Raw genomic sequence first — 20,727 nt, 5'->3', positions numbered from 1 at the left:
CATTTAAAGTCAAATGCGGCTCTGTGTTTAAAAATGGTAACTATCCTCAAGTAACCTTGCATCAGTGTCTAGTTTAAACAACTGTGCACAGTGTGACGATTTATTTGGAACATGAATACACATACACATATGAACACTTCTTTGCAAAACAGACCTCAGTTAAGAGCACAATAGAGACTTTACATCAATGCAAACATCTGCAAGCAGCCTTTTTGAAGGTTTCCTTAAACAGACACCAAATCCATTCTGCTTTGTTGTCTATTCTGAAAAGGTGTTGTGTTAGATGATGTGTGTGATTCCTGACTGCAGTTTGTCATCTTGGCTTTGACAACAAAAAAAAACTTACCCCCAGACACATTGACAGCTGTAGGTGCATTATACATTCTAATAAGGCGGATACAAGTCTGACCCAGTATTAAACTTAACAGCATATCAAAATACAGTGGCTATAAAAATATCAATTTCTTACTGTAAATCAGATATTTGAATTCAATCATAATCATCGAACCACCACATACATAAATAAATATCCTATATATGGGTTATAAATCTCAATAAAAATTTGAAGTACTAATATAGTTGAATTTAACTCCATGCCTCTTGATTCTAAGACTATATACGTATTTAACTCTAATGAATCTCTTCACTCGTCATGATGCTATGCCAAACTCAGAGGCTCCACTGCAGTGTGAGGAATGTTGCATTTTACACTCTGGCCCACAACCCTGTTCCCAGGTTAATTGGCCCATCCGCTGCATGCTTTTGGACACTCTGAGTTCATTTAGTCATGAGCTGTCACAAATGGTTGTGACTGGTGCAACTCCACACAGTGCTGATGTCCTGGCTGCGAGTGAGTCTCGCAGCTGCCGTGTTGAGCCGATACGGACTACAGCTGACTGGGTGAAGGCTGCGCTTGGAGCGACGCCCCCATCGTCACCTTAGCTTGGCTGGCACTCGTTTTTACTGCAGGTGGCCTGTCGCTCGATACGCCAGGTGCCCTCCTCATATGTGCAGTAGCAGATGGTGCATTCGTTGATTTTAACCTCTCGGCCAGCGGGGATCACCGCCGTGTCCGCATAGCAGTTTGGCCCTGTGCACAGACAGGATGGGCTGAATCAGACTAATAGAAAATACTGGTGGCTTGTTGAGACCTGCCAAGAGAACTGCAATCCCTGGCTTTGAGAAGCTGAGCTCTTTGTAGAGTGGCTGTAACTGTCATGGATCAAGTTGAAATTATGTCAACTGACCTCATAGAGGTTTTATGATGTTGTCAAGTGAGCAGTAAATCATAACACAATACTATATTCTTTAGTAAAATAGTTTATAAAAGTCAGCTTTTTCACCTCATGCAACATTTTGCTTGCAGTCTGTAGGCTCGACATCTTGGCAGTTCTTTGCTTAAAGACTCATTTTTAAATAAATGTGTGTGTGTGTGTGTGTGTGTGTGTGTGTGAGAGAGAGAGAGAGAGCGAGAGAGAGAGAGAGAGAGAGAGAGAGAGAGAGAGAGATTTTTGTGGGGATTTAGTCCATGTTTTTATAGCATTGAGACCATCTATATGCTAGTGTACTCCTAGAAGTTGATAAGATGAACTTCATAATATACATTTAAAATTTGCAATCTTTTTTCCCAAGGACAATGGACCAAAAATATTGATGACTCATCTTGAACTATAAAATTTGTTATAATCAAAAGCTCTCTAGAATGAGAATGCCCCACCCCCTAATACTACCGGTCTCCAATTAGCAATAAAAGGTAGCAAATCATGGTTCATGGCTTTGAAATAACCAACACAATTGAATGACAACTCCTAAAAACACATACAAGATGGCAAATTGTAAGCTATTGAACGTCTTGATAAAAAAAAAAAATATATGGTACACAAAGGTTATTGTCCTATTAAAATTATGTAAGGCATAGGGTTTATGTTAGGGATTAAGCTTTGGAAAAATGTATAATGTAAATGTAAAACTTTACAATAAAGTTCCATCTGTCAACATTAGTTAACATGATATAACAATGAACAATTATTTTACATCATTTATTAATCTTACTTAATGTTAATTTCAACATATACTAATACAATTTTAAAATTAAATGTTGTATTTATTAACATTAGTTAATGCACTTTGAACTAACATGAACTAACAATAAATAATTGTATTTGTATTAACGTTAACAATGATTAATAAATGCAGTAAAAAATATATTGTTAATTGTTTGTTCATGATATCTAATGCATTAACTAATGTTCACAAATTCAATCTTATTGTAAAGTGTTACCAAATGTATTAGTACTATCATTATTATTACTGTATGTCATAAGTGTTGGAGAAACTAAAAGATTTGTCCCATCCAACATCTTTGTTTCAATAGTAAATATGTTTAAAAAGAAAGCATCAAGTGATTTTATGTCTTAAAGAGATGAGGACAATTCTGGACCACTGAATTGCCTTCATCACAATGTTGTTACATATTTTAACTAAAACGATACCACAACAATTTTGCCTTTGGAGACCACAGTTCCACGACAGGAATTTCATAAAACATGAACATATCATAAGTTCAAAGATGAGTAAATTGCTGAGTTTATGGCGCACCATAAACATATATCAAGCCCCAAGAGCAGACTCCAAATTTTAGTGTACTAATCTATAAAGTCTACCATTGCATACATTTTTAAATACACTTATGTAAGCCAGTTCCCAAAATGCAATAACTTTAGTTTAAAAAAACTTTGGTTTTGAGTACCTGCTAGAAAAAGTAAAACCAGATCTGGAAATTGCAATATAGTGATAAAACGAACACATCGCTAAATATGAATACAAACAGACATGACCTAAATATAGGCACTATAAAAAAACATCCAACTTTTCAGAGATGCATGTACAGTGGGTAGTGCACATGATCAAGACATTTAAAGAGCTGTCATGTTTATGGGGTTCATATGGGGGTCTGTGTCATGTCCTAGTCCTATTCTGACCCCCTCTGGTCTTAACTGTACTGTCATTAAAGGCAAAAAGCCTATAAACAAACAAACAAAAAAAACGTGTCTTTGAAGATTCTGACAATTACTTCATGCTCTTGACCATGCAGGTCCAAAACGACTCATCAAGACAAATACTAAATAGATTGTCACCAGAGTTGAGTAAGTTGCTTAAAAAAGTAACTACATTAAAAATTAAAAACTACTTCTCTACAATTATAATCAAGTTACTTTACTGATTACTTCATTTGAAAAGCAATCACATTACTAATTACTTTAATTTTAAATTACTTTCTAAAACACCTTTCTGCTCAACAAATTCAAAATAATGTCTATTTTCTCCTTGCTCATTGTGGCACACACTTCAACTGTCACAGAAACGCAAACACATGTACATATTAACAAATTAATTCACATTTTGATTGTATTACACATAAACAATATGTATATATTTTTGAAATATTTGTAACCCTTACTTAAAAGTAATTACTTTCATGTAAAGTCAGTAACTAATAAGATTAAAATAATTTAAATGTAATGTGTTACACAACATTTTCTGCCTAAAAGTGATTAGTTAACAATAAATAATTAATTTGTAATCCAACTACACCCAATACTGGTTATCACTAATTCATCCTCTTTAGTTACACACAAATAAAAACAAAAGAACAAACCAATTGAAAGCAGTCAGCAGAGTAATGAAAAGACAGAAATGATGTTGGCTTGAAGCTTTGCTTGAAAGTTTACAAAAGTTTAAAATGCTTACGGACGGACAGAGAGACAGAGATAGATAGATAGATACACACACACACACACACACACACACACACACACACACACACACACACACACACACACACACACACACATACATACATACATACATACTTAGGAATTGCTGTCAGAAATTTTCAATGGAAGTCAAGCCAACATAATTAATTAAAAAGAACTTATGCCATTCTACACAAATGCTAGGTGCAGCTTCCCATTCAATTTTTTCCGATTTGCCAAACAAGGATAAATTGCGCCTTTGTATTGTCTCTACAAAGACATTATCATAGCGGATGGAAGACTACATAAAAAGCATGCGGGCACATCAATCATCTTGAATATTTGACTGGTGCTGTCAAGACGTCATCCCAAGCATATTTATAAATATTTCAGAGCAAACACATCAGATTTCCGCTCCCAAATATCAAGACGTGAAAGTAAACTGGCACAGCTGATTCATCAAGAGCATTTATATCTCAGATCACCCTATGGCTCTATGTGTGTTATAAAGATGCCATGTATTTTTAACTGTTACACAACAAAACATGCTTATACGTTATGGCATTATATGTTGTCACTGGTACAAAGAGAGGGATAGAGAAAGTGGGAGATAATGAACTTTTTGCATTCCTTGTTTTTGTATTCCAGTATTTTTGTCTGGTTTCCTGAAAAAATTTCTAAACATCCTTAAAACAAGATGAATGTACTTCATATGCATAATCGCATATAAGATATTAACACTTATTTTAAATGTATTTCTCTTACCTCTTTGCCAAATAGTTTTTAAAATGTTTTGAAGTTTATAGGTTAATGCATTTTCTTCAAATTAAATTCTGTCATCATTTACTCACTCTCATGTTTTTCCAAACCCGTTTGACTTAATGATGTCTGGTAGATCAGTGGTTCTCAACTGGTTTTGCTTCAGGACCCAAATGTTACATTGGAAATGAAGTGGCGACCCATCATAGATCAAACATAACCTGTATTTAATGTATCATGAGTCACATTTCCTTTTACCATGCATCAAGTGACATTATTTTTGTGTTTGACATCAACAACAAAAGCGACAGGAAGTTTTCTCTCCCCCTTTTAACAATTTAAGAGAATATTTATTTATATGAGCCCATTATTTTCTTGTTTGTTTTCTCATTTCAAACATGATTCAAACAGAACATACATATTACACAGGAGGAAAGGCTCCTCATTAGGCTAACATGGTTAGGTCAATGTAGCGAGTCTTAAATAATAGTAATAATAATAAATGATAGTATATATATATATATATATATATAAAGAAAATACTAGCTGAAACATTTGAAACTTTAACTACAACTGCCACTGTTGATATAAAATTAGGTCTAATAGATTCTACCTTCAGATTATTTAATAAGAAACTATAACATGTTGTCAAAATATAACAATTACTTTTACTCATGTAAAATTGTGAAACAATTTTGTAAAGGTGATGATGCATAATTAAAAAATTAATAAATAAATAGTGCATAGCACAGTGTTGCTCTTTTCCTCCTCAGTGCTGTTTGGCATGTCAGGGCTGTCTACTGTTTTAGAGGTTTGACTTGACTTCATCCGTAACGCTTTAAACTAGAAAAGTCTTGCTAGAACTGAAATGGGTCACAGCAGTTTTGAGGTCTATGCGCCACAATATCGAGGGAGGTTCCGTTACACTCAAGCAAAAGCTTTAACCGCACCACGAAAATATCGCAGTGCAGATGAGAAGCCTTTATCTGAAGGAGATATTATCATTAAATCTACATCGGCTGTCCTAAATAGGCTATAACTTGGGCAGACACCGAAAAATCTTTAATGGGAGAACCATGGCATTGTTCTTTTCCTGCTGTCCGAATAGACCTGCGACCCACCAGTTGAGAAACACTGTGGTAGAGTGTTTGACAAGTCTGTCATTTCGCTATGGATCTCCTTTAGTGTTACACAAAAGAAAGAAAGTTGAATGGGTTGGGAACAAAATGAGGGTAAGTAAATGATGAAAGAATATTCATTTTGGGGTGAACAATCCCTTTGTGTTTTAAATCACAAAACAAACTATCTTGCCAATGGGGTAAGAAATAAACTTAATTGAAAATAGTCTCTGAAAACGCATCTTAATACCTTCTCAAGTAAATTTGTCTTGTTTTAAGGATTTTTAGATACTTTTACTGAAAAACAAGACATAAATACAGATTATGAAAACTGTTTTTGCACTGAGGGAAGAGGAAGATAAGCAGGTCCAGCATACACAAGAACAAATCAAACAGCAGAGGAGCAGTTGTGCTGTACACTTGCTGCATATTTGGCAGTGGAGGGGAGTGTTTAATCATGCTGAGCAGACCCTTATCTTTGTCACGTATCAAAGCACTGCTGTAGAGGCTAAATTCAAGAGCGAGCACCATTAAAGACTTTGGTCCATTCTGAGACTCATTTTATTCCCCATGGTACGGCTGTAATTGAGATAAAAAGCAAAGGAGGAGGAAAGGAAAGCTTGGATCCTGAAAATGACATGACTTTTAAAGCTCATTAGAGCTGATGCTCTCTGAAAGGATGGATCAGTCAGTGCTCACACTGCTCTGAGAATAAGTGAAAGGAAAGCCAACTAATGCAATTCTTTAGTACATATACATTATAAATGCCACTAAATTTACTTGCTTTGTGTGAAAGATGGCTGGAATGGGATGGAAGGATGGAGGTGTATGTGCGTTTTATTCAGAAAGTGCTGGTGGATGGACTTTACTAAAACATTAATGAACAAGTCCAACAAATCATTATAATGGTGCTTGAAAAGCAAGGCTTATGTAAAAAATCCTAATTTTCTCTTTATACTTTTTCTTCTTCTCTACAAGTTCCTGCAATCAGTTCAGCTTGAACCACTTACAATCCACTCCATTCAAACTTGTTTTGTAAATAATTTCTTTTATATTTAAATCTATTTCTTTGACATGTAAACCTTCTAATTTTAAAGAAATTTAAAGCTGAAGTGTGTCATTTCTTTGCCATATTCATCACCAAACAGAATGGCAAAAATAATTACTCCAAAAAACTCCCCCCTTCACAAACAGATAGTCCCGCCCCAATCTCACACTACTGGTTGAGCAAATGTTGCTGTGTCAGGCTGGATGGGCCGTTCAGTCAAACAGAGGAATATTTAGATATTTGGCTCATATCAAGCTGAGACATGAGAAATTATATTAAAAATGAAAAAAATAAATAAATAAAATAAAAACATTACACAAATCAGCATTAAGATTAAAGTTTGAGGTGGGCCTGGGCAGCTCAGCGAGTACAGACACTGACTACTACACCTGGAGTCGCAAGTTCGAATCCAGGGCATGCTGAGTGACTTTCTAAGCAACCAATTGGCCCAACCAAGAGTCACATGGGGTAACCTCCTCGTGGTCGCTATAATGTGGTTCTCGCTCTCGGTTGGGCGCGTGGTGCATGGATGCCGCGGAGAATAGCATGAGTCTCCACATGTGTTATGTCTCCACGGTAACGCACTAAACAAGCTACGTGATGGGCGGACTGATGGTCTCAGATGTGGAGGTAACTGAGATTCGTCCTCTGCCACAAGGATTGAGGCGAGTCACTACACCACCACGAGAACTTAGAGAGCATTGGGAATTGGGCACACCAAATTGGGGAGGAAAGGGGAGAGAAAAAATGTATTAAAAGTTTGAAAATGTTCAGAATTGAAAATGTAACCAACAGTGATGAAGTCTATTATCAAGTCAAGCCAAGAGAGCTTTTTTTATCATTCAATTGTGTGTGTACAGTACATGGGGGAAATACATTTATTTTCTCATCAGGTACTGGTGCTAATTTAAAAGCGATTTTGGCACAGAAATGACATACTTCAGCTTTAAGTCTTCTGTCACACTAGGTTTCAACATGTACTTGAAGTTTGGTACCAGTGGAATAAAAAACTTCTTTGCATGTGCTTGTATATCAGCTCTCCCATGTTATATAATTGGATGTAAATGCAGTGCAAAGTCTAGTATGACCACGTCTTTAAAACCTAAAGAGAAACACAATTTCTCTACCAAATATTTGCATGGGAATTTCAATTGGTATCCTTTCTTCCATCTATTTGCATTCTGAATTTTGATTGGACTTCCTTTCTCGTATCAATTTCACCATATTTTATTTACCAGTGCTGGTCCTCTCAATATGCAAACTATGCAAGTTGCACAGGGCTCCCATAGTGGCAGGGGACACCCATGCTGTCAAAGCATTAGTTCTGGTGTTTGTCGCGCAAACACAACAATAAAAGTAGTATTGTTAACTGTAGAGTGAAAACATATTTAAATAATTCATTAAAAATAATTTAATAATAATTATTTAAATTATTTGTTTCAAGCACTGCTGAATTATTAACCAAATTTTAGTCCAAAATGTGCACATTTACAGAAATATTGATGGACTCTCGTATGTTTACTTCAGACAGTTTGAGGGAAATCAAATCTGTTTCATGTTTTCCAGGGAATTCTGTGGTCAGAAAAGTGGTGAAACTCTCTCATAATCTGTATGTTATAGTTGTTTAGAAAGCCAGAAGGGGTTTTGGTTAGGGCCCACAAAAGGTTAGGACCAGCACTGCTTTAAACAGTAAAAATAGTGTTGTGTTATGTGTCGATTCTCAAACACAGCCGACAGAAAACAAAAGTGCTCTGAAGATCATGACTGATGCAGCAGAATCAAAGCCTAAAACATAAACCTACCTACAACTTTACCACTATTCCATTGCTGTCTTGCTGGTATTTCCTTTATGAAATGCAAATCTAGTTACGCACAGGCCCTTCCGCATGGACTAGGAATCTTTTTACAGGGTATTTGTTGAGCTTTCATGTACGTATGAGAAAGATCCCTTTAACATAAATGCATGGTATTGCTCTCAGTCATTTGAGACATCTGTTCAAAAAATACTCTTATCTGTGCAGTCTGATTTTCAAATCCTGTTCTCCTACTTTACATTTGTAACTCCTGGGCATTAAAGACTGGGAAAATAATGTTTCTGGAGAGTGTCGACAGAGCTGGAGGTGCTGCGCATATAAAATCACTGTCCTCTACATCTCTCCTCTAGTATCACAGAGAATCAAGCCCCATTACAAACGGATAAAACCATCAGAGCAACAAATCCGAGCTAACATATTTCTCCAAAGGAAAAGAGAAATGGATGAACTATTCAAGATGAGCAAGAGCCAGAAATTGATTTATGGGGCCTCTCTTAAGCCCCCATGAATATTTCTCCCCAATTGTCCTCCATTTTTTTAAAACAAGGACCATACCTCCCCAAGCAATGTGGACACTGCTTTGCAATTTTAGGAGATTTCAGCTCATGCTCAAACTGTTTATTGCCTGAGTTCTTCAAGAAAAGGGCTTGTTTTTCTGGACGTTGCCAAGGCGATGGCCCACATGAGTGGAGGTCGACAAAAAGGAAAGTGCAGCAGGGAATTACAAAGCATCTCCTTCTTTTTATAATACATGTGAGCATGTTTATAGTGACCCTGATGATAAACAAAATATATTGTGTATATTTATTAAGTCAAAGCCTTACTTTCTCTTTAATAGAGATTTGTTCACAATTATCTTTCATCCATAATGTGCATCAATCTTTTAAATACTGTTAGAATATTAAAAAAGACTATTTTAATTTTCTATTTGTTCATTTATGTAATTTATCTTTCATAATAGCACTGTACATTTTTGTATCTGCTGGTTGACAATGCATGATAGTGTCATTTATACAGCAATGTTGTTGGTTAATACCAGCTGCTTTTAAATGAAGGAGCACATAATTGTTTCAAAGGTAGTTGAGTCATCAGTGTCCCACTGGTCAATGGATGAACACCCTTGCCAACGCCCGAATTTGTGTTCAAGATATAATGATTCATGTCTTAGGGAGCTAGGATGCGAGATGAGATGCACCATTAGATTCCATGTCAAGTTAAATAAATGTCAACTTTCTTTCTATTCCACCCTTAAAGGAATAGTTCACCCAAAAAAGAAAATTCTCTCATCATTTACTCACCCTCACGCTATCCCAGATGTGGATGAGTTTCTTTCTACATACAATGCAAGTGAATGGGTGCCAATATTTTGACACCCCAAAAAAGCACATAAAGACATCATAAAAGTGATCCATACGACTCCAGTGTTTTAATCTATATCTTTAGAAGTGATATGATAAGTGTGGGTGAGAAACAGATCAATATTTAAGTCCTTTTTGCTTGAAATTCTTCTCCCTGCCAAGCAGGGGGCGATATGCATGAAGAATGTGAATCACCAAAAACACAAGAAGAAGAAAGTGAAAGTGATCATAGCGCTCCTGAAGATATTGATTTAACCACTGGAGTCATATGGATTAATTTTATGCTGACTAATGTGTTTTTTGGAAAATGTTGGTACCTATTCACTTGCATTTTATGAACCAAAAGAGCTGAGAAATTCTTCTAAAAGCAGATGAAAGAAAGTCATATACATCTGGGATGGCATGAGGGTGTGTAAATTATGAGAGAATATTCATGAATTTCACAATTCCTTTAATGGTTAATTAAAGAAATAGTTCACTCAAAAATAAAAATGAATGTTGTCATTTACTCACCCTCATGTCATTCCAAACCCATATGACTTCCTTTCTTTTGAAGAACATAAAAAGAGATGACAGAATTTTTGCTTGAACTATCCTTTTTAAAAAGGCAGGTAGGGATGGCAGCACACCAGTATCCAAAACACAACATATGCTGGACATTTCAACAGGGCAACTCTGTGTGTGGTCAGCAGATTGCATCTTGTAGAGATTAGTCTATGCTGTTTTAATTATGTTCTAAAAGCACTTTTTAGCTCAATCCTTCACTGAGATCGAGCCTTGCATCTCTGGGAGTGTGTGACATTGGTGCTGCATTCTCCCTGAATCTTTAAACAGCAAAAAGCACTCAAAAAAATCACTCAATGCCAAGTTTCTTATTTACTGACAGCCCCTCTGTGAGTGAAAGGAGTGCAGGAGTGCAATGACTGAATCCAAATGAAATTTTTCCCGTTCCTTTTGAGTCCCAACATCGCTGCTCCACGCAGATGTTCTTTGATATTCATGAACAACTGCCTGGGGTGGATATTAGCAATAGCGCTCACTTTCATCTCCCCCCATGGCACTTCCTCAAGTGTCTCCCAGCATACTCTTTTAACAACAGACCCAGGCAGAGCGCTGCACGGAACATAATACTTCTTTCAGCAGCTAAGAAAGAGGTCCTTACCTCCGCTCTTTATGAGCAACAAATAGAGATATCAGCCCTCATGACTGCTTTATTAAACCCTTTGTGCTTTTCACGCATTAATACCCACTTAAAATTAATAAAACTGTGGCTAATAGGATGAAATGTGCTCTGTGCTATCCAAAGTGGCATAGGTGGCCTTAAAGGGATATTTCACCCAAACAGAAAATTTGGTAATTTATTTACTCACCCTCGTGTCACTCTAAACCGTATGATTACCTTTTTTTCCATGAAACATGATAGATTAATTTTTAAAAAGTCTTTACAGTGTTTATTTCCCATAAGGTAAGTGAATAGTGTCATATTTAGCCAACATATTTGATTTAAGTGCATTTCTTTATTACAATGAGTTGATGGTGTTTTATGTCCTTTATCGAACCTGACAGATAGGAGTCACTATTTACTGTTTAAGCGACATTAGGGTGAGTAAATAATGACCTAATTTTCATCTTGTGGTGAACTATCACTTTAAACCACATTTATTGCATGTGCAAAATGCATGAATCAGTGCAATGATGAACCGTTCTAATGACCAAATAAATTACAAGCATTTACTTTCTTTCAATTGTGTGGTTTCTGTGACCTGAGCTAAAACAGTAGGAGGGGGAAGATTTTGTAGCCCATGCTGGGCGGGCATGAACCAAGCATAAGATTATGATTATGACAGAAATGCTTGCAACCCATTTAGAAATCGATTCTCCACACTGCTTCCCCATTAAGTGTCAAGCCTGCCAACCAAAATGAAGACGACAGCCTCCATTTCTTTCTCTGCCGTTATTATCATTTCATCCCATAGACACCACATTTTTCTCAAAGGGCCGGTCTAAAGGCTTTCTTTCATAGAAAAGCGCAGTCAATCAGATGGTAATTGGCTCTTAATGGCACCAATTAAATAATCATTCTCCTCCTGATTTATCGGAGAACTCAATCGCACAGAAAGTTGGTCAAATCTGGAAACTTTGAGTTCAAACTTTAAACACTGAAAGTTTGATTGATAGACTGGTGATTATTATCAGCAGTTAGAACCAGCATGAATTTCCAGGCTGGATTATGCTGGTAAGTGCTGGTTTGATGCTGGTCTAACTGGTGGAGCATCATAGTCATGCTGTTCACCTGCAAACTTTAGCTGGTGAAGCTGGTTGACAAGGATAATTGTTCTGGTCAAGACAAAGGAAGTCTTGCTAGCTAAAAAGCTATCAGTAATCAGGCTCTAACTGGTACCATCAACGTTGGGTAAAATATGATTTTAGTAAAACATTTGTGTAAATTAATACATTTTTAAATCTTGTAATCAGGTTACAGTTACTGACTTTCTATTACTCTAGAAATACATTACATCTTATAATACACATATTTCTAAAATAATATAATTTATGTGGAACACATTTAAAACAAAGTACATAAGTCTGTTTGTGTTTCTATGGCCAGGGTGATCTCATGAGTTTTCGTAGGGGTTGCACGGACTTGTCGACCACAACTAAAATAGCCTAAAGTTGACTAGTCATTTACCATGTCATTTATTCTCCATAATTATCTTAAAACTGTTAAAACAGCATACTATTCAACTCTTATAAGTATTAGTGCTACTGTTCTAACTGGTGTTCTGATTAGAACAATTATCAATCAGAAATGTTAGTTGCTCTACTACTGAGCAGTGCATTGAGTTTCTTAATAATTTTTCATGTAAGATTGAAAATATCTACAACTCCATTGCTTCTGACCGATTATCTGACTTTGTTGAGTTGTTATCACTTCAATCTCTGGTTCCTGTATTTTCAAGTTTTACTGTTGTTAATAATGATTTTATTTTCAAATTGGTTTCTATGATGAACTCTACTACCTGCATTCTTGTTCCTTTTCCTACTGTTGTGCTGAAACGATGCTTGCCAGCAATTGTTCCCCATATCACTGCTATTGTCAATGTTTCACTTGAAACTGGGATTGTCCCCTCCGCTCTTAAAATGGCAGCAGTTAAACCAGTCCTTAAAAAACCTGGAAGTGACACTGCTGACATGTCCAATTACAGCCTATTTCAAATTGACCATTTCTGGCAAAGGTTCTTGTGTGTGCGTGGTTATTGGTCAACTGCAAAGTCATATATCTATGAACTGTTTATTAGAACCTTTTCAATCAGGGTTTAGGTCTGGACATAGTATGGAGACTGCACTTGTGAGGGTCATGAATGACCTCCTTATTACAGTGGATTCAGGGGCTTGTGGCATTTTGGTCTTGTTAGACCTCACTGCCGCATTTGATACTATTTGTCACTCAATTTTGTTGAACAGACTAGAAAAGTGGATTGGCCTTTCTGGCATTGTTCTCAGTTGGTTTAAATCTTACCTATATGAGCATTCACAGTTTGTCTATATAGGCATTAATTGATCCCAGACTGTTCCAATGTGACAGGGGGTTCCGCAAGGGACAGTTCTGGGTCCTATTCTGTTCAGTATCTATATGTTGCTTCTTGGACAGATTATTCAAAAGTTTGGGCTGGGTTATCATTGCTATGCTGATGATACCCATATTTATATCAGCATTTAGCCATACTCTCTGCTTGTTTGTTAGAAATCAAGACCTGGATGAAACATAATTTTTTGAAACGGAATGGTTCCAAATCTGGATTTTTTTTAATTGGTACTTCAAATGCTGTGATTAAATGTAATAGTTTGGAACTTTAATTGGATGACAGTTAAATTATTCTTGCAAACCAGGTGTGGAACCTGGGTGTAATTTTTGATGCACAGCTTTCTTTTATAACCCATTTAGAAACATTACAAAAGTAGCCTTTTTCCATCTCCAAAATATTGCCCGCATTAAGCCTTTTCTTTCTCTGCCTGTTGCAGAAAGGCTTATTCATGCCTTTATTACATCCAGGCTTGATTATTGTAACTCACTTTTTGTAGGTCTACAAGCAAACTCAATTAAGAGGTTACAATACATACAGAATTCAGCTGCTTGTGTTCTGACTCACACATGATCTTCACATCAGCACATTACCCCTGTCCTTTCTCAATTACATTGGCTCCCAGTTCAATCTTGTATTGATTTTAAAATTCTTATGTTAACCTTTAAAGCAGTACATGGGCTGGCTCCAGTTTATATTTGTGATTTGGAAAACACTGTATACTTCTCTTCGGTCTGCTGGTACTATCACACTATATCAGCCTCTTTGTAAATTGAAAACTATGGGTGGTAGGGCCTTTTCTTGCATTGCTCCATAGCTGTGGAACACATTACCTGTTTCCATTAGGGGTGCTCCTTCATGTGAATTTTTTCTTTTTTTTTTAATTGTTGATTGTTGTTAATGTTATTGTATATTACATGGTAAGATTGTGATTGTAATGTACTGTAGCGCTCTGAGTACAAGAAAGGTGCATTACAAATAAAATTTATTATTATTATTATTATTTATAAAACAGTGCTTCTACATTCTGCAAGTTGCTCAAATGTAGGCTACTTTGATAAAAACGTCATGACTAGTTACTTCTAGTTGAATTCGACTCGACTAATGGGCTCAACATGTCGACTTTTAAAAATCAGTAGTTGTGCAATCCCTAATTCCTACATATACTGTATGTACACATAACATCTTAACATATATTTCAATTTGTTTGGTTTGTTATTGAAATGCATAGTCAATGTATACACAGTATCTAACACAAGTAATATTTTTTACGCACATACAGCGTTTTTACAAATCTTCTGACAGCTTGTCAGAACAGAAATTCACGAAACTTTAACATTGATACAGCTGCAGGTAAATGAGTTCATATTTATGTATATTTATGAATAAATGACATAAAGATGCAACTAATAAAAGTAGAATCATTGCAAAACTTTTATGGCAGCATTGATTGTTATATGTGTGAATGTGTGCTGTTGCAACTGCTCAAAACCTTTTTTAAAAAACATCATAAGAGGAAGCCTGGGTAGCTCAGCGAGTATTGACGCTAACTATCACACCTGGAGTCACAAGTTCGAATCCAGGGGGTGCTGAGTGACTCCAGCCAGGTCTCCTAAGAAACTAAATTGCCCCAGTTGCTAGGGAGGGTAGAGTCACATGGGGTAACCTCCTCGTGGTCACAATTAGGGGTTCTCACTCACAATGGGATGTGTGGAAAATTGTGCGTGGATCGCGGAGAGTAGCATGAGCCTCCATATGCAGTGAGTCTCCGCGGTGTCATGCACAATGAGTCGCGTGATAAGATGCACGGATCGATGGTCTCAGAAGCAGAGGCAACTGAGACTTGTCCTCCGCCACCCAGATTGAGGTGAGTAACCGCACCACCACGAGGACCTACTAAGTAGTGGAAATTGGGCATGCCAAATTGGGAAGAAAAGGGGATAAAAAAACATAATAAGATTCATAAACATTTGTACATCTCTAAAGTTGTTCTAATGGGTTATAAAGGGTTTATGCGTCCGTAATATTAATATGTTAATATTGTATATTTTGGTGCAACATTTGTGTGACAGAACCAAACTTTATGTTCAAATACTTATGCATGCTCATGAGATCATGTTGTTTTGACAGCTAATGGGAGTTACAACGGACAAGGAGGAAATTCTGACATTATGTTGAAATTGTTGAGTGGAAAAACAAAAATCTTTCTGTGAAAGTGTTAGTAGGGCTTTTAGAAAGTAAAGTAATTAAAAATGTGATTTCATTTTACATGAAGTAATGAGTAGATTATTCTGATAAAAATGTTAGAGAAGTAATTAGTAATCTGTAGAGAATAACTTTTTGAGTGATTTACCAAACACTGCAATTCAATTATCATTCTCCTTCTGTTTTATCAGAGAATTGCACAATAAGTTTGTTGTAACACTACGTTTCTAAACACTAAGTTTGTGTGATAGACTGTCTGAGCTCAGGTGATTATTATCAGCATCAGAGGCTAAATTAGAACTGGCTTTCACAGCTTTACACACCCACCACCCATCCTGCAGTGTCACTGCATGAAGCTTTGAAGTCTTACTTTTGAAGAGTGCAAATCTCAGGAGGTCAGAGCATCTGGCTGCTTCTTGCAATGCATCTGTGCTTGAGTCTTTGTACCTTAGATACTTGCAGCAAAAACCTCAGAGGTGCCACCCATCGCACTGGCATCTCTCTGTGATCCACCCCCACAAGACATGCGCAAAACCACAGCAACCGCAAACAGCCAATTAGAAGTTTATATCAAATTGCAGACTACATTTACATTTACATTTATGCATTTGGCAGACGCTTTACGTGAGCGACTTACAGTGCAATTATTACAGGGACAATCCCCCCGGAACAACCTGGAGTAAAGTGCCTTGCTCAAGGGCACAATGGTGGTGGCTGTGGGGTTTGAACCAACGACCTTCTGATTAACAGCCCAATACTTTAGCCTCTATGCCACTGCCACCGCCTCACAAGCACAACAGAGCCGGCTGCTCTGTAATCTTGTGTGTTGAGCATAAATGTTTCTGATCCATCTAAAAACCATACAGCTTGACTGCTTGAGTGTGCACAAACATTTGCAAAGCTTGTTGAAATCTCCATGCTACATTCAGAACTTCAATCTTAATGCTGCAAGAGGACTTGATGAAATTGGCCTGCTATTGTTTCTTGGATTTCACCTCACACCTAAACACCAACTGAGCTGTCTGAACAGGGGATCTTGGCAGTATCTTGGCAAATGGCAAGATGATTCATTAAAAACGTGTGTGCTCTTTATAATAATTGGCCCAAATCACCCCCTCCCCCATTGTCCACAGCATGCAGGGAGTTTATCCGCCATATCAGAGATTAATTTACCAAGTCATTATTTCTGTTTTGCTGAAGGAGGCAGCATGGCTGCCATTGCCATATTACATTAGGATCCAAGTGAACACAAGAAGCAACCGTCTTGGACGTGCTGTCTAAAAGCATCTCAAACAGCTCTATATAACCCACACTGATTCAGAAAACTTCTCCCAAGTCATTGTAATGTGTTCCAATCATAGAACACTCACACACTAACCCGAGGTCACAGCTTTCCTTTTCTTCTCCCTCACAAAACACTCCTCTGGCCAAATAGAGAACAACAACACGCACAAGGCGGATAAAAGCTCTGTTCCAAAATATAGCTTGCTGCTTCACTGACTATACTGGCTATATAGGCAGCATCCTAACCATCATGGAACTTCATAAATGACAGATTTTCTACATAGCCAGTAACTCCAAGCACCACACATATAGCACTCCACAGCAACTTATTTAAATAGCAGCCTGATGCCATTAAATTTGTGTGACACTACGTGCCTTATTACACATTTGGATGAAGTTTCCCAGTGAAATGTCCAGTGGGAGGTGCAAAAAGCGAGTAAAATGTTGTCATTATCAGACAAAGTTTTTAAGCTGAATATTAGATGGAGTTTTTAATGAGTAAAATGTACTTCCCTAACCTAAAACTTTACACTACCTAACTGATAGTGTCCTAAAAGATAAATGAGAAGTGAAAAACAAAGACATCCTGACCCTAAACCAACACATAAACATAACCTATGCGACATGAAAAGAAAATGTTCGGAAGAAATCACATCATTTTGTATCACTTCCATGATACTTCCGTGTCACGTGTCACGTGTTAGCTTGCGTGCTTGGCTGAGCTTGAACTGCAGTCCTCCGAGTCCAAAGTGCAATACTCAGATGAGCTACCACAGGAGTTGATCTCACTTGAATAAGTGTGTAAATATTCATTACAGTGTAAAATATGTTGTTTTTCAAACAATGCGTTATAGTAAAAGTGTTTTAATATCAGATATTATATTATATTTAATATTGCAGTGTGTGAGTAATAGTGCAAAAAACAAGTGTTTATTAAGTCATAATCAACCATTTTAGTTGTTATTTGTGTGAATAAAAGAGAATAAAATGCACAGTTATTGTAGCACCTCTAGTGTTTATTTCACCAGATACCTGCAGAGAAATGCAAAACACTGCACGTAAAACTCAGTTTACAAAAATACCAACGTTCATTCTATGAGACTATGTTGTTAAATAGAGTTTATGAAATTAGCATGTTGCTAAGCAAATGGCGTGATACTTTAAAAAGCATAAAAATAGATAGCACACACAAGTATTGGGTAAAATAGATTTATTTTACTCAGCTCATCAAAAGGCATAATTGGATTGTGTTTAGTGTTGCCAACTGTCCCGTATTAGCCAGGACGTCTCATATTTTGGCCGAAATGAAGATGTCCTGTATGCGGTGAGAGGAGGACACACTCCTACTGTCTCCGTAGGCATCACATTCGATTTTGGATCAGTGTGGAAAACTGTACTTTTCATGTGTACAAAACAGACGGTGTAACAAAGAGACACTTTGAAAATACTTCCTTTTGCATGCTGGGCGCTTTGATGAAAAAGAACATTTATGTGCCTTATATTTCATTATTTTCAGCCAAATGGAGAAAAACATCATTTGTGTGTAAAAGTTTAATCATCTGTGCCCTAGGGCTGATAAAAGCCTCCTGCAACTGCAACACCTGCCTGAGCTAATCACCTAACCTCCTGGAAACAAGCAGAGCAACTTTGCAGGTTCATTAGTGCTATTGCTGTCTGAATAATGTATTTCGGCAACTAGCTTAAGCAAAAGCCTGCAAACAAATATAATCTCCTCTGGTTTGCATTACCTCACTGATTGTAAACTGGCCATTATGGAACATTGAGATGGATGCACACGCAATGCATACTAGAAGAGACTAATTCTGCTGCACGGTGCATGCACTCTGTGAATTTTCTTCATGGTGGTGTAATTGGGTGCAGTGGACGGAAGTCTCTGAGGTCATTTTCCAGAACTGATTGTTAGCTACCTCTCTAACTTCAGGGGGAACAGCAGGGATTCAGCAGTTCAGTGAAAGGCAGTTTAATAGAAACAATGGAGAAAAACAGAGAAAGAGAGGGAGAGTGAAGGAGCAAACCACTTACCACTTTTACACACAGGGCAGCACTGGTCAGGCTCATATTCCGGATCAACACACTCTGTCTGTGGGCAAGCAGACACAGAACAGAGAACCTCTCCACTGGGCTCACAACGGCACTTCTCACATGGAGACACCTAGATACAAACCCACACACACACATCACAAAACACTCAAAACACTGTAGATACTTAAAGTTTAAATGATGATATACCATTTTAAACCATTTCCTCACCCTCATCATTACAAATCAGTATGCTGTTATTTTTGCAGTGGAACACAAAAAAGAGACAGAAGTGAAATCTTTATGCAGCTTTTGACAAACAATCCCAGTCCACGGCTACCATGTCTGTCGAGCTCCAAAAGGAAAAAAATACCAAAAAGCACCATGAAAGCATCAACTTGTGCACTATATATTTTCAGTCTTCTGTAGCCATTTGCTCGGTTTATTTGAGGAGAACATTGGAATTAAAGTCCTTTTCTTCTAGCGTCTAGCCCGCTTTCAAGTGCAGAAATAAAAAATGGCTCATGCAAGAGCCAATGCCATTCTGGTGTCAACGACATTGATATACCATTTTTTTATCTGGATGTGGACATGGGTTACACACAAATTTTGACAGAGGATAAGATTATCAGTTAAGAAAACTTCAGTCTGCTCCTCACAAAAAACTATCATATGACTTCAGAAGACTTGGAATATATTGCAGGAGTTGAATGTACATATAGAATGGATAACTTTCTTATGCTATTTAATGATTCTTCATAAATGTCTTCTTTTGTGTTCCACAGAAGAAGAAGAAAAGCATACAGGTCATTTTAAAGCAATAGTTCACCCAGAAATGAAAATTCTGTACTTAATTACTCCCACCTCATTCAGCCCCCCTAAAATGAATCTTAGCCCCCCTAAAAATCTGTGACTTTACAATAAGCACGCAAGTGTTTTAAACAGCTGCATTTGCTGAATTTGTTTGAACAACGAGGCACTTTGGTGGCTTTTCTTGCCTGAAAAGACTGACTGAAGCACGAGCCAATATCATTGGAGTGTGGGCATTAAAGGAGCATAGCATTGGTTTAACCCACTAAACGAATACGCCCCATATACTCATTAAATTCATGAACGAGTGAGAACCAGCTTCTTTTGAGCAAGTCAAGGAGAGGTATGTTGCTCATTTAGTTCAGTAATCTCGTTTTACAAGGAGAGAAATTAGCTGAATTCATTAATAGTAAAAGTGACTAATCACTTTTAGTCCAATCAACAATGACATCAGGAAGTATAAAACATGTTATTACTTTTAGGCTATGTCATATTTTTTGGATACCTTGATGGTCATGCACAGCATTTCACAAAATGATATGCTTTGCCTTTGTTGTTATTTGTGGGGAAAATGCTTATAATATTTAAACATGGATAAAGTCTCTAAGTAGACAAGTTAATTTGAATAAAGTATAATTAGACTTGTTTCTGTCATGAAGGTCTCTGTGCTTTGTCAGTGGTTTAATGACTAAAAACAAAAAAGACATTAATTTGATGCCACCTACTAGCAAGTGATTTACAAAAATAGTTACTGTACGAATAAGTGAACAAATTGTACAGAGTGGTTATCTGAGTTACCATAGACCTTATCAGTTCAAACCAGTCTGGCCATTGTCTGTTGACCTCTCTCATCAACAATGTGTTTCTACACACAGAACTGCTCACTGGATGTTTTTTGTTTTTGCCACATTCTGATTAAATTCTAGACTGTTGTGTGTGAAAATCCCAAGAG

The 20,727-nt window shown here is 37.0% G+C and overlaps 1 protein-coding gene across 1 annotated transcript in view; it reads right to left on the bottom strand.

The window, feature by feature from the left end:
* Window positions 1-396: 396 nt before the first annotated feature.
* The window catches only part of vwc2 (von Willebrand factor C domain containing 2), a 22,798-nt gene continuing 2,467 nt past the window's right edge, over window positions 397-20,727 (bottom strand). The window contains exons 2-3 of the mRNA XM_052090337.1: window positions 18,969-19,098; window positions 397-1,090 (exon numbers count right to left, since the gene is read on the bottom strand). Coding sequence (XP_051946297.1) covers window positions 939-1,090; window positions 18,969-19,098 — 282 coding nt within the window. The 3' untranslated portion in view covers window positions 397-938. The remainder of the gene's footprint in view (window positions 1,091-18,968; window positions 19,099-20,727) is intronic.

Source organism: Xyrauchen texanus, chromosome 24 (assembly GCF_025860055.1).
Source record: "Xyrauchen texanus isolate HMW12.3.18 chromosome 24, RBS_HiC_50CHRs, whole genome shotgun sequence".
Classification (NCBI taxonomy): Eukaryota; Metazoa; Chordata; class Actinopteri; order Cypriniformes; family Catostomidae; genus Xyrauchen; species Xyrauchen texanus.
The sequence above is the reverse complement of the archived record's forward strand: the minus strand, read 5'-3'. Positions and strand labels throughout refer to the sequence as shown.